At 42.9% G+C, this 25,357-nt stretch overlaps 1 protein-coding gene and 1 long non-coding RNA gene across 7 annotated transcripts in view; one reads left to right on the top strand and one right to left on the bottom strand.

Annotated features, from left to right (window-relative positions):
- Nucleotides 1–22,710, bottom strand: LOC131415133 (collectin-12-like). Its single transcript, XM_058556543.1, has 6 exons — nt 22,675–22,710; nt 15,657–15,765; nt 13,269–13,649; nt 9,012–9,122; nt 2,010–2,102; nt 1–998 (listed from the first exon to the last, which is right to left on the bottom strand). Exons 1-6 carry the CDS (start codon nt 22,708–22,710, stop codon nt 1–3), a joined length of 1,728 nt encoding a protein of 575 aa, XP_058412526.1.
- A 197-nt stretch (nt 22,711–22,907) lies between these two features.
- The window catches only part of LOC131415329 (uncharacterized), a 91,968-nt gene continuing 89,518 nt past the window's right edge, over nt 22,908–25,357 (top strand). For all 6 annotated transcript variants that reach the window (XR_009222419.1, XR_009222420.1, XR_009222417.1 and 3 more), the window contains exon 1: nt 22,908–23,094. This is a non-coding gene — a long non-coding RNA (uncharacterized LOC131415329). The remainder of the gene's footprint in view (nt 23,095–25,357) is intronic.

The following is a 25,357-nucleotide window of genomic DNA, read 5'->3' as shown; positions in this document are numbered from 1 at the left end:
TCAGGCTTCTGGAAAGCCACAAAAGCTCTCTGTCCACAGACATGTGTCTAACCTCAACCTCATCATATCCTGTTGCACCCTGAGAGAAAGAGAATCCAAACGGATGTTGGCCAGTGTATTATTCAAGGAGGTCAGATCATCCGTGTATTTGGTCAGCGTATCTGTGCAAGTGGTCCTGACTTCATTTAGATTGCTGGTCAGCGTCCGAAGGTGGTGGGCTGTGTAACTGATGTTGCTAATGCTGTTCACAATATCCGTCTCAAAGAGCTGGAAGCGTTCCTCCAGCTGGCTAAACTTGATGGCCATTCTGTACTCCACATCCTTGTGTACGTCTTGCAGGTCTTTCAGGTTCTGCTCGTTGGCTTGTGAGGCCGTGGTGATGTTGTCCATCTGACCTGTGAATGAGTTGAGCTGGCTGTTCATATCCTCCAGGGTGTCGTTGTTGGCTTTGGCCAAGGCAGAGTTATTGGCAGCCAGCGTCTGCAAGCTCTGCACTTTCTCCTTCAGCCAATCAGTGTCCTTCTTGGCTTGAAGGAAAACCTGCTGCAGATTTTGGAAGTCGTTCTTGATTCGCTGGATAGCCTGGCTTGTGTCATCCACAGACCGCTGCAGAGTAGTGATGAGGTTCCTCTGCTGCGCCTGGGTCAGGTTCAGGTTGTTGAGGTTCATAATGACCACATTATGAGAATACATTTGGCTCTGCAGGTTGCCCTGCAGCACGCTGGTATCTTGCTGTAGATTTGTGACATAGCCATTATATGCCTGCAGGGTCTTGTTTACAGTGGTGATGAGGAGAGTGTTGTTCTCCAAAGTTTCTTTCAGTTGACTCTGCCTGTCCACCAGTACATCTCCACTCGCCTGTAACTTCTCCAGCGTATCTTTGTTCTTGCTGGTCTTTTCTGTGATCTCACGAAGTTGCTGTCGAAGATCCAGAATGTCTGATCTGAAGGTGGAGAGCTCTGAGTTAGTGCTTATAGCTTTCTTCTTAGTTTGGTCCCCTGGAATAAGACACGTTTGTTACTTAGATTAGTGGTATGGACAAGTGTTCAGATGAGGTCAAAGATCCCAAAGAGACTTATCCAGTATGCACTATATTTCAGATATAAAATTTGTGGGATATGCAGACTGCTCTGCATTAGTGAAATCTGCATATCTATTAAAACTGGGTCCAGGGGAATTGGAAAGGCTGCTGAGAACTAGGATTGACTAACTTGGGTCAACACTTTTCTCAAAGAAGGAGGAGAATTTACCTGATTCTAGAGCACTGGCCAGGGTGTCAAGAAGGAAATAACCTAATTACTGTCGGTTAAATTCACCAAAATTCCTTTTTAAAAAACAAAAAGAGAGCCAGCTTTGATGGCCTAGTGGTTAAAGTTTGGCACTCTCACTGCTTTGGCAGCCAGGGTTTGTTTCCCGGTCGTGGAACCCCACCACCCATCTGTCAGTTGCCATGCTGTGGCAGCAGCTCACATAGAAGAACTAGAAGGACTTACAACTAGGACATACAGCTATGCACTGGGGCTTTGGGGAGAAAAAAAAAAAAGAAGAAGATTGGCAACAGATGTTAGCTTAGGGTGAATCTTTCCTGGCCAAAAAAAAAAAAAAAAATGAAAACAAAAATCAAAGGATAGAATAGGTTGGAATCTTTCATTTTAAAAATTAATCTCTACAATTCTTCTATGCAATTTAAAATAATTCAAATAGGAATTTACTGAGTATTTTATAAAAGAGCTTTTAATAAAAGGTATTTGTGGGTTTTGTTTAATTTAAGATTGGTCTTCAGATTTTATTTGGCACATAACAGTGTTTTGCGGGGAGGCTGAACTCCAAAATTGGTCCTTAACTTTAAAAGTCTTTGAATTAAATCATAAGGGAAGATTCAACATACAACACAGAAATTGAATGTCACTCTGGGTGAATGTAGTTTACAGCAACATCATTCTTAAAAGCTGTGGTTATAGAAAACAGTCAGGGGATTCGACCGTATAGTTACTCTCATTGCAGATTACCTAATTTTTTCAGGTCACTTTCTACTGCTGTGAGCTTGTCGTCATAGGTTTGGTGAGATGTCTCCATGCCACCTGTGACATTGTCCATTTTTTCTAAACTGAGATTTGGAAATCAATGCATTAATAAACATACCTGCTCACATTTTATTTTTCAGTTTCAACAAGAGATCCTTTCATTACAGAATAAAGGAAACAGACTGAAACCAAGAGTATAAATGAAATCAAATATGGGGAAAAAGACATTCTCTTAGAAAAATAAACAACTTACTCGTCACAAAACCCAGTGATAGTTTACTTCTCAATTTGAGAATCGTATGTTTTTTACTGTTCCCATGATTCGGTATTGCCTTGGATATTTTAGAAATTGTTTGGAACTGATTTGTAAATTTTTACTTATTACAGAGTCCTCAATCTGTATTATTTCCTATATTAATTTCCACAGATGGAAGCATAACACCGTGATCATTTACAAAATTTGACCACTCAGACTCCCTACCATTCCTGGCGGGTAGGACTCACTTATCTAGAAGGAGACTCCATGACAAAGAACACCTGGCTCAAGTCTATACGCAGAGGCTTCGTAGAAGGGATGCAAAGTCAAGAGTGTCTGCCCCTCTCTGTCGTGGGTTCCACCACTGAGGCCTGGAAATCTGCTTCTCTTAGTGACAAGGGAACCTGCAGTTTACCAGTTCTCAGGAAGATGCCTCAGTGGGTTTCCAAACAAGGATCTACCGAGAAGTTTTTTTTTTAGCATCTTCTCGATTATACATGAGAGGAAAATTTAGTGATGTAGTGTTAAATGAAAGCTTCTGTTCTTATTTGTTCTCAGAAGACAGTTAATTCTCTATGGTTATGAATTCAAGTTCTTCTTTCTAAAATGTCTAACAAGAGTGTGTTTCCCCAGAAGTGACTCCTGTGAGATCTAACCTCTAGCAGTTTGGGATGAAGTTGGACTGTCCTTCTTGGTATCAACAGCTTTTTTTAAATAATGGCTTTTTTTAAAGCCTGAATATGCTTGGTATATTAACTGTGAGCCAATGGATCCAGTTTATTGATTCATCCAGTGTTCCACCCACGCAGGATTATGTGAGGAGATTCTCCTGGCTCCCACCAGGAAGGAGAAGTACATTCCCATGGGTCTGCATGACCTAACGTGACCCAGCTCCAAGGCTCCCGGCACCTTCCCTGGAGAAGCTCCTCGTGCTCTCCCTCGGCTTCCACAGTCTGACTTTATGAAACGTGTGCATTGCACCAAATGCTCTTTCTCACCCGAGCCTTTCCATGTGTTCTTCTTCCCACCTAGAATGTTCCTCCCTGGCCTCTTCACCCAGCTAAGCCCTACTTGCTCTTCGAGACTCAGCGCGTCACTTCCTGTGGGAAATCTTTGCTGAGGTGCGTCTTGCCGAGCTCTCTTGGCAAGTAGTCCTTTCCTGGTTGCAGGGTTGCTTCACCGTGTTGTCGTGGCTTCTTTACTACAAGATCCCTTAAGGCAGGCAAATTTGTATTCAGTTTCATCTCCAGCTCTTGGCTCAGTGTGTGGCACGTAGTAGTTGTTCAACACATACTAACTTATGATGCCATTTATTTAAATAAACGAGAACCTGCTTGCTGGCTGCTGAGGCGTGTGAAAAATCGGCCGAGCCAGAGGTCACGTGCACAAACACACAAACCAACCAGCCCAGGGAAGCCTCGGCACGGGCAGTGAGTGTGGCATTTAGTTGAACAATTATTGTTTTTTTTTTTAATGACTATATAGACACCGAGGTATGGTTATAATAATCTGCACCTTAGGGTTGTTTGATAGGTATGCGTCCTCCTAAATCCTTGGAAACTCTGAAGAACAAAATGTTTCAGCTGCATGTCAGCAAAGCTAAACTTATAAAAAATAAAATATCAAATGTTTACAAGTTTAGGTTCAGTTTTGATGCTCAAATCAAACACATGCCTTGGTGGGTACTGAAACCACATTCAGGATCTTAAGTCCGCCCTTTTTTCCTGAAAGCCAAAGAAACCTCTCACCATGCTGACAGTCAGTCATGTTCTACCGTCTCTGATTTTAATTCCATGTAAGTTTTAGAAAACACAGAACTGTTGTGGACAGATAATTCAGGTTTGCATAGAGTAAAGAAATAAATACATTCATTAAAAAAAAAACAAACCTGTTACATTTCTCTTCGGTGCAGCAAGGAAACCATTTGCCCTGGCCCACAAGTGCTAATGAACTAGTTGCATGCACTGGGGCACGTGCCCCCACTGGGGCAGGATCTTGATACAACGCTGCAAACTTTACAGTCGAAAAGCTGGCAGCTTGCCACTGCATAAAAATACTAGACTCATAGAGATCCAGAACCAACATTTCTGTAACAGCACACGGCATTTTTGTTGGTTTTCACTTTTATTAGCACAAATTCTCAATAAGGAAAACAGGGGCAGAGCCGTCCTATCTCACCCTAGAAACTCCCAGTCTCTAGATGTTGACTCCGTTTGTAGATCGTTCTCATATGAGGAAAATGGACATGAAACACACAGCATTACTAGCTGTCTGTTTCTTCCCACGCCCCCCTTCACTGGAAACTGTTTCTTGACAGGGAGTTTTCCTTCAGAATATCAGTGTTTCAGGTATCACACCTGAGGAGTTGTCCCTCTTCAAGTTCCCAAAGCGAATTCTCTGGGATAATCTGACAGTAATGCCTCTTGTATAGAAGCACTTGGTATCATCCCTCAGCCTGGGCCACTAACTCTCCTCCCTTGTCTTGATTCCACCCATCCCCTAAGGTCCACTCCAAACCTTCCCACCCCGTCATGCTAAGCCTTCCCTGATGGTTGGATTCCACACCATACCGACTGAACCTTTATCTGAATGGCAGTATTAACAGCCTCTATTTATTGAGTGCCTACTTGTTGCAAGGTACACTGCACCATCACTGCAGTTAATCCTTACAACTCCTCTTTCACAGATGAAGAAATTGAGGCTCAGAGATGTTCAGTAACTTCCAGAGTCACACAGCTTGGAAGTAACTAAGTGGGATACCAGGCCAGGAGATCTAACTCCAAAATCCACTCTTTCTCTGTAACTCCACATTGCCTCTCATTTAGTATTCCTTTTTCCTAAATTTGGTTTCCTCCAATAAAAATCCCTTGAGGGGAGGGATTATGTCTTTTTTACCTTCTCTTTACAGGCACCATCCTCAGATGTTCACTAAGCATCCGCCGTGTATATGGCGCAGAGCTAGACTCTGAGGACACAAGGGACACAGTTCATGGCCCCAGGCCTTGAGGACAGGGAACAAGAGCAGAGCACAGAGCTCCTATCCAGTGCTCACGAGCGTCTGTACCAGACTAATCACGGTCCTCAGGGGGAAACACACCCCCTCACTGTACCTGGGACTCCCCAGTAATACCAGTGACACTCCCTTGGGATGCAGTAAAGACCTTTCTACCTTGAACACTATTTCAGGTTTCATTACAAAAATGCAGAAGATCTGGGTGTAGAATATTACCCTGGATTCTAACAAGAGCTGCACAGTGTGATCTGACACACATCTGAAAGCCTACTTATCCAGCTGGAATCTTGACTCCGGCAGCAAGGCAGACATTCTGTGACCAGGAATGTTGAGTCAGAGGAGATTCTTATGGAGAAAGATTCAGATTTCTGCCTTTCTTCTTTGTCCTAATTACCTTAAGATGAATGCCTGCTGGGCAGGACAACTGGGCGGAATTTTCTGTTCAGGGAATGTTCTGGAGGAAACACGACCCATTGAGCTCAGGAGATGGCTTCTGCCATGGAAGCTCCATTGATAAAAAGCCCAGGGCAGAGGATGCACCACACTGTAACTGTGCAAGAACATGCTTTCTGTAAAGTGGCTGACGTGCCTCCCGGTCACAGCCACCGTACAGACCTGTCTGGGTGACTCAGCAGTTCCCTGATTTGTTCAGCAAATTCTCTAGAAGGAACTTAAGTTACACCCTAACTTGTAGCTGTGTAAGTCACATAAAAGGAGAAGAAAAGAACAGTTTTGAGGAAAATAGTATGGAGTTGCCTTGGCTAACTCTGATAAATAGTTTCTATTTCATTTTCTTTCAACTTATCCTTCAGAGAAACATCTTATTTCACTAAATATTCTTTTTTTCTTTTTCCTTTTTTTTTTTTAATGGAGAGTTTCTTTAGACTTCAGAGGGAGACGTGTGAAGGGAGAACTGGGTCTTGTCTTTCTGCCTCTTACAACGTTGGGTCATGAGAATCTTACCAGCAAGAAAGAGGAATCATGTACAAGTAAGGAGAAAACACAGCTGGAAAATACCAACATTTCAGTTAATTAAGGTTATGTTTGGAAATCAAAATTGCATGTTGTATTACCTTATTTTTGTCAGTAGAGGCCTGAGGGATGGGGGCCTTGAAGGAGGGAGAGAGGGGCCAGAACGTCATCTCACCTGCACTTGTCTTGCTCCCTCCATCTCTTCTCCCCTCATCTGGTCAGATTACACCCACGGAGCGGGTGAGTGGGTCTTCAGGATGTTAGGTTTCTAGGTAGGGCTTTGAGCTGCAGCAATCGTCTAAGTGCAAATCAGCTTACAGGTTCCTGGGCATCGGTTGATCGCCTTTACAGAAGTCAGCCCTGATCTACAATTCACGCATCCATCCAACCTCTCATCAATGTATTCAGTAAACTTTACTGGGTACCTATTAGGCACCATGAGGCTAGGGGCTAGTGGGAGATACAACAAAGGAAAGATAGTTTCTTGTCTTCGTGGAAATTATAGTTTGGGTGGTGAGATAGACAAGCCCACTGGCTGTAACGATACAGTTACGACAGGGGCTTAGAGTAAGTAAAGGTGCTATGGAAACAAACGGGGGGCACCTAACTTGGCCTTCAGGGGCTTCTTGCAGGACACGTGTCTAAGTGAGACAAGAAGAGAAAGGACTCATTCGGGTGGAAAGCAGAGAAGAAGTGTTCCAGGCAAAGGGACCAGCACACGCAAAACATGTCAGAGTCGAGAAGTGCTTTCCAATGTCGTAAAAATGGGGGAAATATCTGTACTGTAAAAACAATGAACGAACAAACAAAACCCTCTTCTTTGGATCTTTCTGTATAATTCTGAAGGCATAAAGATCCTAGACCTTATTTCCTTGCAGAGGTAAAAATTACAAAATATCATACAGTGTTGTGCTCGTCAAACCTTTCTCATCTCCCTTCCAGTAGTCAATGTTTACTTTCATGATATCACAAAGTACTGAGCCTGAAAGGTACTTATTAAATGGCTGTTTGACTCCAAGCTCTCCGTTATCTGGGTTCACTAGGAAAAGTCCTAGAGAAGTGAGTAACGACCTGAATAACCCAGGGAAGGAGGAGAGCCAGTCTGAATTACCTGGGACATAAAAGGCCCTCCTTCTCCCCCACTAGGTTCCACTCCCACCCTCTGTCCAGCTCTCACCATGATTTCATAGCCTTTCTTAACCCTTACTCTGTTAGTCCTAGGTTAGGTTAACTCATCACAAATGGATGAAAGGACCCAGTAATTTTCCAAATTTCCATTGCCCAAATTCATCAATCAATACACTCCAGGATGCACATAATTTTCCATATATGTGGCCTTAGAGGTGGGACTTAACAAGCCTTGACTATACTGAGTATTTTTAACATGTTTTGTCGTTCTAATGGCTAAAGCTGCATAAATGCAGTTATGAGGAAGCAAGGAACAGAGAGATGTAGCCACTTATCTCCTGGGACCAACTACAGGACAGGTGGCTCAATTACATCATCTTTGCTCATCCCACTCACCTTGAAAAGTAGATTATTGCCATTTTATAGATAAGAAATCAGAGACTCTAAGAGGTTATGATTCATACCCAGGTTACAGAGCCATGCACAAGCCTTAGCATGACTTAATAAAATTCACAATTGTATTATAAATGGTGGAATCAAGAACTGAACTTAGACCACCTGGCTCCAAAGCCCATTCTCACTTCAATACACTGTATTCTCAGGAAACCACTAAACATGGGGAGAGAGGTGGGAGGAGTTACAAGTTGGAGGGAATTCACTTTGAATCTTTCTCTCCCCAGGTCAAGTCTATGGGCCCAGGAACAGAGAAGGGAATGTGTGGGAATTCTCCACTGTTAATCTGTCAGTTCTGAGGCAAGGCAGCTGAGATGGCTGCTGAGGGAAGGTTTTAAAGATCAGCAGACCCCACGTCTGCCTCTTGCTGAAACCAGACGACACGTCTGTCTCACATGTCTGTGACAGGAAGGCTTCCATGGCTGTTTGCTATAAAAGGGTTTATGTAGTTCGTGATTCTGAATCATGACACCTTCTACCTGTGGTGTCTGGAATGGGTGGGGGGGGGGGTCGGAGGGGAAACCACTTTGTCTGCAAGTCTGGGGGATTCAAGCAAAAACCCTCCACTGACCTTAAACCAGACACATCAAAAGAATGCCTAACGTCCCATAAAGTATAGTTGAGGTGGCAGTGCTGTCTCTGTGTTTAACTTCTACAGGGCAGTATTTTTATGGAGCTATATAAACAACACTGATCAGAGTAAATGTGCCAAAAAGAAAAAAGGGAATAAGTTGGCTAGTCCGTGGTGAAGTAAGTCATATCTCTGGAGATTTTGTGTTTGGCTTTTCCTGTGAAACAATACAGTTTTCCTGTGTGCTGACTCCAGGGTTCCCATAGGGCGTCCTAAAAATAAGATGAAAAAAGATTGAGAAAGAGGGAGTAGCTAGAAATAGGCAAGAAAAAGCAACAAAGAAGAAAAATCTTCATAACTCATAGAGGACCATTTTTATTGTTGAAATGAGTCAAAGGAATTGCTACTTGCCCCCTTTCAGATCCCACAGCTACAAGAAGCTCAAGACACAAAGATGGAACTTAGGATGTTGCTTAGCTTTGCATCTGAGTTGTGTTAATGAAATACTTCATACTTGCAAACATGGGTTTTTTTCATGATTAAATTAATAAAGCCGAACTTGCTGTTTGGAAGGAAAAAGGAAAGCGTACTTACCTTTGTATCCCAAAATGGTTACTGTGATTGTTAGCGAGGCACACAAAGTGTATGATAAAATGATAGGAAACTTAAGTGCGCAGTCATTTTTACATGTGGTACATTGTGTTCCTTCCCAATTATCCGTAAGTGATGTTTGTTTCAGTGGTGTGCTCCAGCTAGCTCCCACTGGCTTGCAAAAGTCAATTGTTAAATTTGTAGGAATTTGGGGAGCTGGCTGTTAAACTGTTGGTAGCTTGAAATCAGCCCAAGAGGGAGTATTTACACCATGGAAATTGGCAAACACTACAAATTATGATCCCCCTGGCCCCCAGAACTGGTTTACCAGCACGCCACTGGCTATAATGTACTATAACCTATAGCAGAAAATATAGAAAATTTTATGATTAAAATGCTCAATATACAACCATTTTGTACATTATATGTTTACAGAAAAGAGACATTGACCCTTATTTAAGTTATCACAGTAATTTGACTAACAACTATGGAACAACTAGAAAAACCAGACATTTTTGATAAGAGGATGTAAATTTTTACTGCTCACAGTTCAACTTTATTTTTCTCTTTCTTTTTTTTTTTAGTGAGGAAGATTAGCCCTGAGCTAATGAGGAAGATTGGCCCTGGGCTAACAGCCATGCCTACCTTCCGCTACTTCATATATGGATGCCTGCCACAGCATGGCTTGATAAGTGGCGTGTAGGTCCGCGCCCAGGATCCGAACCTGGGAACCCTGGGCCACCGTCGCAGAGCACGCAAACTTAACCACTACACCACCAGGCAGGCCCCCACAGATCAACTTTTTGAAAGACATTCTAGTCTAATTGGTAAACCACCACCACTTCTGCAAGTGACTCCAGAAACCGACCCATAAAAAGAGAATTTTCCATTAGATTGATGAGAAACACTAATGACAAGACTGTGGACATTTTAATGCGAAAATCACATGGTAAGAAGTATCTGGAGATTCCTTATTTTCCCACGTGGGTCTTACAAATAGCATCCCCCAGGAGCAATGGCATATAAAGCACTGATCTCCTATAACTGTGCTCAATAACTTTTGATGAGTAAGTCGTGAGGATTAAGCCTCAGCCGAAGTTTCTCTCTTCTGGTTTGTAATTTTACAGATACTGCCCTTCTTCAGTGAAAAGAGCTCCTCAGCTGTGTTTAATGCAAAATGATGAGGCAAACAGCATAGAACGACGACTCAAATTTAACATTCAGGGTTTAAGCAGTCCCTCCGGTGTTCTGGGCTATAGACCAGTCTGTCTGTTCCATGACTTAAAGCAGTGATTCTCAAACTCTGGGGCGCATCGGACTCACTTGAAGGGCTCGTTAAAACACAGCCTCTCTAATTCAGGAGGTCTGAGAAGGTGACTGAGAATGTGGATTTCTAACAGGTTCCCAGGGGATGCTGATGCTGCTAGTCTGCCCGCAGTGCTATAGAATGGTGCTTTTTCAATCATAAAGTGCTTACAAATCACAGTGCTAAAATGCAGATTCCGATTCACTAGGTCTGAGGTAGGAGCTAAGATTCTGCAAGGCGTCAGCAGGGCTGTTTTTTTCCTGCAGGCTCTAGGGGAGAATCCATTTCCCTGCCTTTCCAGTTTCTAGGGGACACCTACAGTCCTTGGCTCATGTCCCCTTCCTCTGCCTTCAACGCTAGCAAAGTAGGGCCAAGTCCTTCTCATGCTGCCATCTCTATTGCTTCTTTTCTGCCTCCTTCTTCCACTTTTAAGAACCCTTGTCATTACACTGGAGCCACCTGGATAATCCAGAATAATCTCCCTATTTTAAGGTCAGCTGATTAGCAACCTCAATTCCATCTACTACCTTACTTTCCCCTTGCCATGTAACATAAAATATTCACAGGTTCTGGGGATTAGCGTGTAGATGTCTCTGGGAAGCTATTATTCTGCCTACCACGAGGGGCAGAGCTCAAGATGTCTTCTCATCAGGCAGATTTTCTAGGAGCAATGGGTTTATTCCTCACCTACCACCTGTCCAGAAAAGTGATGGAAGCACATGCAAATACCCTACAGCCCCTGCCTGACTATTCTAGATAACTAGGCCAACTGTGCTCATCTGAAAAGAGAATGTCTCCTCTGTTGAGCTGGCTGTGTACCGTCTGGTTAGGGTAGGGATACTGAGGAACAGTATAAGGGGCATAAGGGTGTAACATAGGCTTCTTTGCTGTTTCATTTTTGTTTTTCATTTTTGCATTTACAGGGGACCCTGGATATCCAGGTGATCACTGACGTGCAGGTGGTGCGGGGTGAGGTGGGTAGTTAGTGGGGGCCCATGAGCCATCTGAGAGCAGGGGCTGGTCCTGGGGTGTGTGAATGTGGAGGAACCTGAGGCAGAATGGGTGGAAACCCATATTCTTAGTTGGCGGAGTGGGAGGGAGTTGCAGTGGTTGGGAAATTATTTAGATTTCACCATGTCTGAATCACTACTACTCCTGTGCACATTTGAGTGTAGCAACCCATGTGTAAGGTTGCTACACAATGTGAAAGATGGAGGGGGGCACTATTTTGTTCTAACGAACACATTCTGAATATTGTTTCCAAACAACTGATATCTATTCAAAAGGTCAGGCAAAAATTATTCAACATCATCCCAGCATTGATACATTTAGTCTACTGCCCTGACGCTTTTCCTGAATATCTGGTGAATTTGGAACATCAGAATGGAATACCAGACAAAACACTTGACTTACAAGAAAAGTCCATGGGACCCTGAAACAGAACCTAACAAAAATTCCGGTAACGATGGCTGTTCTCTGCTCCTGGAACAACCGGGTGGGAAACATGTAATGCACTGTTTTCTGGCTTCAGTTCCGATAGTGTGAGGTAAGCCCCTCCTATAGAGAGGCCAGTTATGCAATCTTGTGGCAACTTGGAGAATTTGATCCACATGTTGCCCGCTGCAGCTGATTTAATTGGAAAATAGGTAGAAGGAACCTATTTTTTCCTAAATACAAAAAGCTATATATGATTAATATATACAACTTGATGTGTTTGGGGGATAAGTATACACCCATGACACCATCACCACAGTCTATGCCATAAAACTATCCATCACCTCCAAAAGTTTCCTCCTGTCCTCTTATTTATTATGATTATTATTTGTGACAAGAATGCTTAACATAAGATCTAACTTCTTAGGAAATTTTTAACTACACAATACGGTATTGTTAACTATGGGCACTGTGCTGTACAGTTGATCTCTAGGACTTATTCATCTTGTAAAACTGAAGCTTTGTACCCTGTGACCAACACCTCCTCATCACCCCCTCCCCTCTGCACCTGGCAACCGCCATGCCACTCTCTGCCTCTATGAGTTTGACTACTTTAGATTCCTCATATAAGCCAGATCATGTAGTATTTGTCCCGTGTCTGGCTTATTTCAGTGAGCATAATGTCCCCCAGGTTCATCCATGTTGTCATAAATGGCAGGATTTTAGAAGGGGCCCATTTTAGTTTTCATGTCAGAGGGGAATAGCCCTTTACTTGGCCTAGTGGTCAGTAAGAGATAAGTCCAAGGAAATGCCAATCCTACAGTTTGCCCACACGGCACTCCTCATTCCCAAGACGCTGTGTCCCAGCCACTCCACAGAAGCCTGAAGAAGGTATCTCCTTCTGCCTTAAAATGTAAAGCAGCATTGTTTTTCCAACATGGAATATCAGGGGGCATGAGTGGTGTTTGTAGAATACCGATTCTTATCCTTTACAGAAATTCCTATTTCTGTAGTTTCGGGTTTGCCTATGAGCATTTTCTACGGTTTTGCACATAAATCTTATGATGTAAGGAATTATAGCAGTGATGCTGAGAAGGTCATAAGGGCATGAAACGTGACCTGGTTATACACGACAGTAGGCTTCTCTGCAAACTGGGAGTTGAGGAGCCTAGACTGATTTTAAAGAAACTCCATGATGCTCAAGCAGAATAGAGCTGAGCATCTACACTAGTTCTAATAAGGGAGGTAACCGTTTTTTTCAAGTTCTCGCCCTACTAGCACTTTCTTTTTCAGCTTTATAACGAGAGAACAGCCCACAGAGCTCTTGACCACGACGGAAGAGGGGTGGCGTTGGGCAGACTTCAAAGCTTCTTCTAAGAGGCTCTGAGACTTTGATTATCCACAAATTATCACTCTCAGAAACACTGCACAATGACTTAGAAATGTCTACCACTTCCAAAGCTAAACCAAACTTGACTTTAGGATAGGCATCTAAGTAAAAATAATCTTTCAATACTTGCCTTTGTCTTGTTTTGGTAAATCTTCTCTTGCATTCAGTGTCTCGGTAATTGTTGCACTGACACTTTGATAAAAGGAGAGACTGGAATTACACAACAGCTGGAAGAAGCTGGGAATGTCTGCACTCTGCACAAGATCTGGTTTTTTCATGGGCTCTCGGGATAAGGCTGGAAAAAAGTAAGGCTCAATTAAATCTGTATCTGACATGAAATATGATTGAAAAGCCTGGTCAAATTCTTGCTGCATCTGCTTGAAGACGTTTAAACTCCGGTTATAGAGAAATCTCACGTCCACAGTTAATTGGCTGAATACGTTCTCCATCTGGGTCAGTTGTGCATCTTCTTCAATGAACTTCTCACTGACGGGGAGATCTTTTTCATTATCTTCGTGGAAAGGAAACAGAAATTGATATATTTTCCTGAAAAACTGTTCAACCTGTGGCGTGGGGTCAGGGATAGAAATGGAATAAGAAATTAATTTTCTTCCTGGACCATTTCTTATTGTAAAATTTAAAGTCAACTTACAGTAGTCATTCTGAATCAAAAGCAATTCTGGGCAAGCTAGGAAAGGCGACTCACTTTAAGATAATTTGTGACCACTCTTGTACCTGGCTTTGACTTTGACTACCGAAATAGGACCTGAAATTCCTCCTGGTTCACGTTTGCCTACCAAAGGCCTAAAAAGGACAAGTTTTCAATATTATTGACAAGCCACAACCTGATACACTGGTGGTGGTTGGCATGCCAGGGTCTAAAGGGCACCGTGTAGGCTGCCTGAAATCTGTGAAGAAGGCTCTTGTCTTTCACCTCTGTCTTAGGGTTTTAGTTCTTTTTTCTTTCCTTCAGTAGAATAACGTTAGTGTCGTTATGCTCTCCTCTTTCTTGTCTCATAAATTAGTCCATGGAAAGGAAAAGATCAACACATTCACACTGAACTGTAGATGCCTGATACAGTTAAACAGGTTACTTAGGGATGGTTACATATTAGCAGTGATCAAAGCCCTCCTTGGCTGTAGTCAAAGGAATGAAGCTCTAATAGTGGAATTTCCCTCAGTGGGAGATTTTTCAGCAGTCACACCATGCTCTACTTCATGTATGTGACACCTAAGTTTGTGCCAGAACATGGTTGCCCTTAGATGATAGTGATATGGCCACATTGAGTGTTCTGGAACATATCAACTATCAACATCACCTCTGTGGCACCCCAGTGCTATTCAAAGAATTCTCTAGAATTCTTAGTGGACTTGTGCCTTTCTCAAGAAGTAATCTGGGTGGATCGCCTGCCTCTCCCTCTGCCAGCTTCTGTTTACCTGAATCTACCCACAAAAACAAAACTTTAAAGTCCCAAGAAATTTTCACAAAGTCACATAACTGGTACAGACAAGAATGGTCTCCAAATCTCCTGACTTCCAGCCAGTAATCATTCCACCATATTCTGGTGTATTAGAGAGTGACAGTAGCTATAGAAACAGAGCAGATGCAATTAAGAGAGGAGGCAAATTAACTTGGCCTGTGAATTATCCTGGGGGTTGCTCTCTCTATCTTGGGTACGGCACGGCCAAGCCAGCAGCCCACTCTAATTAGTGCAGGCTCTGCTACACAGAAGTAAACTGCACTCCATTCATATTCAGCTCACTTCGTGAAGAGGAAGGGAAATTCAGGCCAATAGACCAGGAGTCTTTTATGGGGCAGAGCTCATCCTATTCAGGTCACCACCCTCTGTGATTCCCTCTGCCCAGATGACAGCCAAAGAAAACCTGCCAGTCCTATAGGACACATGGACGGGCAAAAGGGGACACAAATGCGTGCATATGTGTGTGCTGCCACAAGAGGGCAGGTCTCGTGAAGGAGAGACTCAGGAGGCAGAGGATGTCTTCAAATGTTTGCCCTCCAGGGAAAAAATGAAAGCAGGTTGAAATCAGAGCCTATAATACTATTATTCAAAATGCAATTAGCAAACGTCTATTAGATACTTACAATGCTTTAATGAAGACAAATAAGATATGGTCCCTGCCCTTAAGGAGCTTAAAATCTAGGGGAACATATTCACAAATAACAAACACAAAGCACAAAGAGTCAGAGTATTTCTGAGAGAGATGCATACAGTGTCATTAAAGGGAGAGACAAACACTGCACAGCTGTTCTAACTTGTAAATCGAATATACACAGGTGGTTCATACATAAGCATGAAGGTTCGATTCTAGATTGCAAAAGGCCAGTCTCAGACCAGGCATCTCTATTCTAAATAGTAATATAAATTAAATTTGTTTTTAAAGCAAGCTGAAGTAGTTACCTTAAGAACTCTGAAATCTTGAGCTCTGTTTTCTCCTTACCGTATTTTTCATAAAGGTCCAAGCAGGTGGGCAGGCTGTATAAAATCTCATGCAGTACTTTCCAGGCAAGACTTGCATTTGTCCCAGGAGTCTGTCAAAGACACTGGGCACAGCCTTTCCTCCTCTTCCAGACGTTCTTGAACTTCATTCATAAGTTTCAGGGCCTCCTAATCAAAAAGCAGAAACAAACATCCTATTTCCATTTCATAACTCTGTGTACCTTACTTGATTTCACCCTTTAAAACATGTGTGGAGGGCCAGCCCTGTGGCTTAGCGGTTAAGTGCGCGCGCTCCGCTGCTGGCGGCCCGGGTTTGGATCCCGGGCGTGCACCGATGCACCGCTCCTCCGGCCATGCTGAGGCTGCGTCCCACATACAGCAACTAGAAGGATGTGCAGCTATGACGTAGAACTATCTACTGGGGCTTTGGGGGGAAAAGTAAATAAATAAAATTAAAAAAATAAATAAATAAAACATGTGTGGATGCTAAAGTAATTGTTCATTCTTTCTTCAGGCCCCTAGCAGCTGACAGATCCACCCCAAAGCTTCCTGTTGGATTAAGAAAAGAGCACTAATTGATCCCTATTGAAGACTGTGCAAATCTTATCCATCTGTTCATTCATTCAACAGCTATTTGTTGAGTGCTTGCTATGGGACAGACATTACGCTAGATGTGGGTGAACCAACACTGAAGATGCCATCCCTACTCTGGGGGATGACTGTAATTTACCTGTTCACCTGTCTGTCTTCACATCTAGTCCTTCCAGGATGTGCAAAGTGGGTTTTAAGGCTTATAAAGCAGACACATTTATTTCCTTCATTGATGCTGCCTTTAATTACTATATGTTCTTAAACATTGCAAGAAAGCACAATTCTTACATGTATATCAAATCAAATCTGCCCACTGAGTTACATTCTAATTGCAGAGATGATGTATTGAGTCATCATTCTTCTCGTTCATGTTCTGAGCGCTCCCCCTGGTGGAGCCTTGTTGTACGTGGCCAGGTCCCGCTCTGGGTGGTAAGGAGCCCAGCAGAAGTGACATCTGTCCCTGAGAACCTCAACCCTGCCCCAGGAGCTCCCCCTAGGCCAGCACCCCTGCCTAGACCCCCAGCTTCCTTGCAAGTGTGAACGTCTGAAGACTGGCCCCGTCCAGGCCTGAGATGTAGTTCAGAGAAGTTACCGGTATGATGGGCCCCTCCATAAGGCAGTCTCAGAGCTAAAGGCGACTCCCTTAAGCAAAGTTTCTGTATTTAAAACCAATTCAGTGTGCACTTTTACCTAATGGAATAGAAAAAGAACTCACCCTTTTCTGGCATGTTAAGCCCAAAGAACCACCTGGGCACTGACAATCTTGTACCTCCCATTCGCTGGGCTTGGATTTTCCAGCTGCCCTTCTGGCAAATCCTGGTGCTAAGCCAGGTGGCATTTGCTATGGCCCACATAAGAAAACCGGCAGGGCGCCCCCCGACACCCACCGCCAAATGCACCTTGTGACCCAGACAGAATTTTCTTGTCTCCTTGGGCTTGCAGCACAATTTTAGAATCCTACATCTTCTCAAGAAAGGTTGCCTCATCGTGGCAGGCAAAAATACCACCCAGATTTTCTCAGTCAGTTCCAGTTTTAAATATTCTGCTCATTGTCACCATAAACCAAAATCCCAATGTTTTCAATTGCAAAGGACACTCACTGTGTACCCTTGGGCAAATTACTTAACATCTCTGAGCCTCAGTCTCCTCCTTAGCAAATAGGAATAACAATAGGATTTACCTCTGAAGGGTTTGTATTAAGTGGCGACGAGCAAGCAAGGCACCCAGCACGTCATTAGTAGTATCTCTGATTTCCTTCCACTCGCCTCCGGGAGCATAACAAAAACCAGTTACCAATCACACGTCCCCAGTTTTGGTAGTGAAATGTTGCCATGGAGGAGGTAGATTTCTGGATTAAAAATGGCCTTCATTCCTTCTGTTTCTCCCTAAATGTCCCACCCACTGACAGAGTCCATATCTATTCCTGTAATTTACAGCTTATCCAAGTCCCATCTAAACCTGGAGTGGGGGGCAATTCACTTCAAGCCGTTTTAGGGTTTCCCACTTCAGTAAATTCCAGATGTTCTCACTAAACATGAGTAGGGCTCAGGAGGGGGAGGTGATGACCTGAGGATGGGCCGTGCTCTGTAATGAGAGCCTGGGGGCACCAACCCCTCATTTGCCATAAATTTGTCTGAAGTATCCTTTATTCTAGGTTTACAGTGATTTTAGGGAAGGAGACTTAGGGTTAAACAGGTTTTTCTTGTTTAAAACTAACTTTTTAATCGAGCATCCAAACCTTAAGAGTATAACTCAATGAATTTTTATATAATAAACAGGTTTTTAAGAAAGAAAAAATTCTACTAGTTCCTAGGATTCTTCAAGGCCAGAACTGAAACCAACACTTGCTCACTTGACCCACCCCTTGTTACTGCCCAAAAAGGGGTTTCGTCTGCTCGCCGCATGACATGCCAACGATACCAGCTCAACACAAGGTTGACATGAGGGAAGCCATATTGTAGAAAAGAAAAACTCTATTTTAACTTTGAATGACCTCTGACAAACTAACCCAGCTGGATATGCACCCTCCAGGAGACCTAACTGCTCTGTAGATTTTATGGACCCCTGCTTGTGCATGTACCTCCCAGCCGCGATAAGACGAGAACTTTGTGTTTTTGAGTTCCTTAGGAATGTGATGACCCTTGAACAGAAAATCTATGCTGATAGCCATCATCAGTGAAAACTGAAAGATCTGGTGTGGCGCTCCCAGTCTGTAACACCAGACGGGCAACATTCCTAACCCCCTTCCCTATAACCCATTGCCCTATATAACTGCTGTAAGATTTCGTGCCCCCTTAAGATGGTTCGTTTGGACATGAGTGGGCCATCTTCCCTCTTGCTGGCAAGCTGTAATAAAAAAGTCCTTTTTCTTTTACCACCTTACCTCTTGACTATTGGCATGTCTTGCGGTGACCAGAAGGCCCCACGTTGGGCGGTATCACCAATAGTCAAGAGGCAAGGTGGTAGGAAAGAAAGGACTTTTTATCACAGCTTGCTAGCAAGAAGGAAGACGGCCAACTAATGTCCAAAAAAAACCATCTTAAGGGGACCCAAAATCTTATAGCAGTTATATAGGCCGGTGGGTTATAGGGGAGGGCGTTAGGAATGTTGACCTTCTGGTGTTACAGACTGGGAGTGCCACACCAGATCTTTTAGTTTTCACTGATGATGGCTATCAGCAGAGACTCTCTGTTCAGGGGTCATCACATTCCTAAGGAACTCCAAAGAACAAAGTTATCATCTTATTGCAGCTGGGAGCTGCATGCACAAGCAGGGGTCATAAATTCTACAGAGCAGTTAGATCTCCTGGAGGGTGCATATCCAGCTGGGTTAGTTTGTCAGAGGTCATTCAAAGTTACAACAGAGTTTTTCTTTTCTACAATATGGCTTCCCTCATGTCAACCTTGTCTGGAGCTGGTATCACCCTAACTAGAGCATTCTTTTCATAGAACTACACCCTTGGCTTGCCAGGATGCTGGGGAAAGGGAGAAAAACACAAAGTCATGGGGTCCCACAGGCACACTGCCCGCTCACTTTCTCTCCAGTCATTCATTCCAGTGTTGGGTTAACATGTTAATTAACGTCTCAAGCCTCAGTTTCCTCAGCTGTAAAATGAAAGTAATGGTTTACCCAATGTTGGAAGGATTACATGTAATAACGTGTTTTATAAAGGGCCTGTAAATGATATCTAGTGTCATTATTCCCAGAGGCCAGACTCACAAGCCCACCAGGGAAGAATCCAGCTTCAGGGGCTTCCACATTTTCCTCACGAGGAGCTATTTTTAATTTCCTCGAAATCTTTTGATTGCTGCCAAAAGGGAGGAGGGCTTGCAGTTGCTGGTCAGGCAATCTCATTTCCTTACTGGAGACCCCGCGTGACACGGGGGGTAGGTGTAGCTGCAACATCCACCAGCCTGGTGACAGGCTGACTACAGCTTTGAGGTCAGCCTGTCACACAGCCCTGCTCCAATTGCATAATGGATGCCTGGAGACCACAGTGCTCAGAAGCGCAGAGAATTCCAGCTATCTGGAACTTAGTGGCCCCAGCTTTGTAGGTCTACAGGAATAGGGAGGAAATATTAGAACTTCTATTTATATTTTTTAATTTAAAAAGGGACTATGGGAGGAGAAATGCAGAGTTTATTTAATGAGTATAGAGTTTCAGTTTGGCAAGATGGAAAGAATTCAGGAGACTGGTTGCCCAGCAATGTGAATGTACTTAACACCATTGAACTGTACACATAGAAATGGTTAAGATAGAGACCCCGAATAGCCAAAGCAATCCTGAGAAAAAAGAACAAAGCTGGAGGTATCACAGTCCTTGATTTCAAAATATTCTACAAAGCTATCAGTAGTCAAAACAGCATGCTACTGGCACAAAAACAGACACACAGATCAATGGAACAGAATAGAGAGCCTAGAAATAAATCCACACATCTACGGACAGCTAATCTTTGACACAGGAGCCAAGAACATACAACAAAAAAGGAATGTCTCTTCAATAAACGGCATTGGGAAAACTGGACAGCCACATGCAAAGAATGAAAGTAGACCATTATCTTACAACAGACACAAAAATTAACTCAAAATGGATCAAAGACTTGAATACAAGACCTGAACCCATAAAACTCGTAGAAGAATACATAGGCAATATGCTCTTTGACACTGGTCTTAGCAGTATCTTTCTGAATATCATGTCTCCCCAAGCAAGGGAAACAAAAGAAAAAATAAACAAATGGGACTACACCAAACTAAAAAGCTTCTGCAAGGCAAAGGAAACCATGAACAAAACGAAAAGACAACCCACCAACTGGGAGAAAATATTTGCAAATCATATATCCAATAAGGGCTTAATACCCAAAATATATAAAGAACTCATACAACTCAACAACAAAAAAACAAACAATCCAACAAAAAAATGAGCAGAGGATACAAACAGACATTTTTCCAAAGAAGATATATATATTGTCAACAGGCTCATGAAAAGATGTTCAACATCACTAATTATTAGGGAAATCTAAATCAAAACTACAACGAGATACCACCTCACACTTGTCAGAATGGCTATAATTAACAAGAAATAACAAGTGTTGGAGAGGATGTGGAGAAAAAGGAAATCTCATACACTGCTGGTGGGAATGGAAACTGGTGCAGCCACTAGGGAAAAAAGTATGGAGAGTTCTCAAAAAATTAAGAATAGAACTACCATATCCAGCTATTCTACTGCTGAGTATTTATCCAAAGAATATGAATACACTAATTCAAAAAGATGTTCATTGCAGCATTATTCACAATAGCCAAGACTTGGAAGCAACCCAAGCACCCGTCAACAGGTGAATGGTATATAAACATACAATGGAGATTCACTTTTTGCCACAGGAAAAGAACAGAGGATCATGGACCTTTAGAATCACTTGGAAACCGTTAAAACCTTGAAGGTGAAATCAAAAAATTCTAAAGATCCATTATGATAATCAAAATATTTAGAACTTTGAGAAGGTTTTTATGTTTGTAACATTTTTTTAAAAATATCATGTGTCTAGATATCAATAGTTCATTTGATGTTAAATGAAATAATTGCCTTCAACATTCTGTGGAAACATGTCTTAAGCTCCCTGAAGGCCTGTAACGTGTCTTCTCTACCTTTTTATCTCTTACGGTATAAAAGTCAGTGCCTTTTAGAGTAAATGCTCAGTAAATATTTGAGTTTAATTATATATGCCATTTGTTTGTTGACTTTTCTCCCCTACTACAGTTGAATTTATGGTAGAAGCAATCAAATTAAGCAGACACAATCTTACTAAACTCTTTAAAGTTAAATAACCTTAAAATTCATTGACACTGTCTTTCATGGAAGGACTATTCTGTACGGTATTTTCTAGTGGCTATTAAAGAAGTAAAGGATTTGGAGCCTTCACTAACATCATCGTATTGAATATTTTTTGGTTATTTCTCTAAGAAGTAAGATCTGATACCTGTAATTCCTTTTATTATTTTATTTCTATGTATTCTTATAATAATTAATAGGGAGTTTAAAAAATTGACAGGTTTTAAAAATCTTTTCTTGACATATATTCAAATAATTGACGTTTTTATTATAATTGGTTTTTAAAATATTGATGTATTTCACTTTTTCTTTTTCTCTTTTGATTGCTATAGGATCTTAATCTCACTACTGTTTGGGAAGACCAGCTTTCCCATCTCTTATCACCAGCTTTGGCTTCTTATCGATTTTGAGGGTACAACAAGTATATCTGCAGGCAATGAAGAATTGCAAGATGCTATGAGGAGGGCTGTACCTCATGGTCACACGTTTAAAGGATTTCCAATACATTTTTTGTACAGAAATGCAAGGCATGCATTTGCCACACGTCTTCAGTAAGGTGGAATTTATGAATTCATAAATGTTTTTGGCTTAGGAATCTTAGCAATCAGTTAGTCTAGTAGTTATTTAGGAATGACTTCAGAACCACACTGGAGCTTTTATAATGACTTACCCTTCTCGCCACAGGTTGTGATTCCTTAGGTGTGAAATGTAGCTCTAGGTAGTTCGGGATAATTTTCCCAGTGATTTTGGTGCAGTCACAGTTGAGGATCTCTGATCTTGTCTAACGTAATTTTTAATATGAAGAAGTAGTCTATCATTTGAATAGGGCGACCAAAATTACAGAGCCATTGGTAACACAGGATTTTAAAAAATTATCTTAAATATTGACTTACTTGGAAATAAAGTAAAACCTACGTTCACTCCTTAATTAAATAAATGTTCGTTCTTCTGTATGTCTTTCCGTGAAGAAATAATCTGTTGCCATGGAGATCAGGTGAGACTGGCAGCTCCAGTCCTACTGTTTACTTACCCGGAATCTGCACGTGCTGTTCGAATTACGTTAGCTTGTAAACATCCCGCCAGGCGCGGGGCGTGGCCGGCGGCGCCATTACGTCACTACGGGCGGGCGCGGGGCGGGGCCTGAAGCGCCATTACGTCACCAAGGGCGGGCGCGGGGCGGGGCCGGCAGACGCCATCGCGTTGCTAAGGGCTGGTGGCGCCAGCGTCCGCGTCAGCACCGTTGCTGTCCTCCGCTTGCCCACGGCCGCCTGGTCCCCCGCGGCGGCGCGCGCGGCCAGGTTGGACGGGGCGGTTCCAGGGATGAGGAGGAGGCAGCGGCGCGGAGGCGGTGCTGCGGAGCTGAAGAGACGGGGGTTGGCTCAGCCGGAGGGCGAGATGGGGGTCGCGGCTGCCCTGAGCATGGGGGAGAAACCGCGGCTCTACGACCCGCCCATCAACGAGGAGCAGGCCTGAGCCGTGGGCTACCAGCGCTGCGGACGCCGTGAGCGCTCCGCCGCGCACATCCTCGTCCTGAGGGGGGGCGCCCTCACCCCGACGCGGGAGAGCCGCCCCTGCCGCAGGTTAGGCCGCCGCCCCGCGTCCCCCACGGGAGGACCCCCACCGCGGCTTCCTTTTTTTTTTCCCTCGCAGTCCTGGGGCACGGTCCTTGCACCCCACGACCCCCCTATCTCCCACGCACGGGAGAACCGGGAGGAGCCGGCCTGGGCCCGCGGGGGAGGGCGGTGCTGGCGCTGCGGCTGAGCCGGGTCCACGTAGGTGAGAGCGTGGTGGGGGGCGGGCAGCGGCGGAAAGAGGGGCTGTGAGGAGGGCGTCCGAGTGGGCCTGGGCCGGGAGTGCTGGTGATTGTACAGACTGGCACAGGACGGCTGCCCGCGGCTTGTTGGGGAAATGGGGTGGGTTGGGTCCAGGTCATGATAAGCTCAGTATACATACATACATGCCGTGGCTGTGTACTGGTGGTGGTATTTATGATGTGATGGTGCTATAAATGGTTCACGTGAGATCTTGTCAAGGATAGTTAATTCTGGCGTGAGGATAATTACATTTTTCCAAATGAGTAGTCAACCAATAGTATTTTTAAAAATTTGGCAATAATCTTCCTTTGGTTTGGAAATATGAATAAATCTGAGCCCTGAAAAGAATTCTGCTATTTTGGGAGAAATGGAAGAAGAGACTAAATGATTTTTAGCTCCTGAAAACTGTAAAATAACTACTGTTTATCTGTATATTAAAATTTGTTGTGATGGGAAAACAGGATTGTAAAGTAAAAGGTTGACAGGATGTCAGATAAATGGATAAAACAGATTTTAGTTAGGTCATTGTCTAATGTAAATTCTTCAATATCACCTGCATATCAACATAGGACTTACATCAGATATTTATTGATGATGAAGAGGAGGTTGATAGTAGGTTTCTCCTATCAGTTTTTAATCTAATTCAGTCTTTTGAGAGGTGTAGGGGAAGAGGGGAGAATTCCCCTTCCTCTTTCCTTCTGGTTCTTATGGCAGGTCAAATAATTAAAATGATGTAAGACAGGTTAGCAGGAGAAAATCAAATGAAGTTTAATAATGTGTATACATGGGAGAAACCCAGGAAAACTGAGCAACTCTCCAGAATGGCTGAAGTTGCCACCTTAAATACCATCTTCTGCTAAAGACAAAGGAGGATGTTGGGAATAGTGGTTTGGGATTTCAGAGGGGAGGAGGACAATTTACATGGAGATGGAAATACAAATGTTTGTTAAACAAGTTTTTGCTGGGCAATCTTTAGACAATGTGACCTGAGAGACAGAACTTTGATAAAAATGGGCTTGTTGGTGCCTTTCTGTCACACCTAGTTTACATTATACTATAGTTATCTTAGGGTATTAGCTCCTTCCTGGAACAGGCCTTCTACCTTAAATCCTTTTAGGCTGTTTGGCAGAAGGTCAGATGTTCTTCCTGAGTCTTCTGAGCCTTTATTGTCTTCAGCTCGAAATAATCCACATACCAGAGTGGCGCATCTTGGGGTGGCCTGCCTTGAACCCCATCAGTTTTAGTCTATTAAAAACATAGAAAAATAATCCACCCTCATTATTAGAAATTTGATGGGAGTGTCAAAGTACTTAAGGTGAAAGATGTAATTCAGAAGTAGTCAGTAAAATGACATTTAATGAAAATCTTTATCTAAATTGATTGAAATAAAGAAAATTCCAGATTATGTTATCAATTCTTTCAATTCCACCAGAACATTTATTTATCTTTAGCGTCAGTTAACAAATTTTAGAATATTTGTTTAAAGCCAGTCTTTTTATGATTCTTTTAAAATTATTTTGTTTCAAACAGATTTTTAGTTTTTTTGATGTGTTTATTGCTTTTAAACTTGGACTTTAAATATTAGTGGGAAATACTTGTAATTTATTTACAGTGTATTAATATGGTATGAAAAGATACATTTGTAAAATACAGCAAAGCCATGCCTTGAGATCTTGTGTTTCAAGGGGAAAAATGGTCGTGTGCAACCTGCTTTTAGAAGCAACTGTAGGGGATCAGAATTGGCCACCCCAAAATGTCTCTTTGGCATAAGGATTATTTGGGCGTGGTTACTTTTAAAAATTGCAGACATGAGAAAAGCTCTGAAAACCAAATAGAAGTAAAAGTTACCCTTTGTAAGAGACATTTACATTTGTAGGGGAAATCTCCATTTGTAAAGATGTCTCCCTCTCTGTACCAGGAAGAGGGGGGATGACCTTATCTCTGGAAAGTCTCATCAATGTGGAAGGCAAGGACTTAAATCTGCATAATAACCTTACTCTTGTTTACTGTCCTTTTCTGGTAATCTCCC

The sequence above is a fragment of the Diceros bicornis genome, chromosome 16 (genome assembly GCF_020826845.1).
Source record: "Diceros bicornis minor isolate mBicDic1 chromosome 16, mDicBic1.mat.cur, whole genome shotgun sequence".
NCBI lineage: Eukaryota > Metazoa > Chordata > Mammalia > Perissodactyla > Rhinocerotidae > Diceros > Diceros bicornis.
Note: the sequence above shows the minus strand (reverse complement) of the source record. Positions and strands in the feature narration are given on the sequence as shown.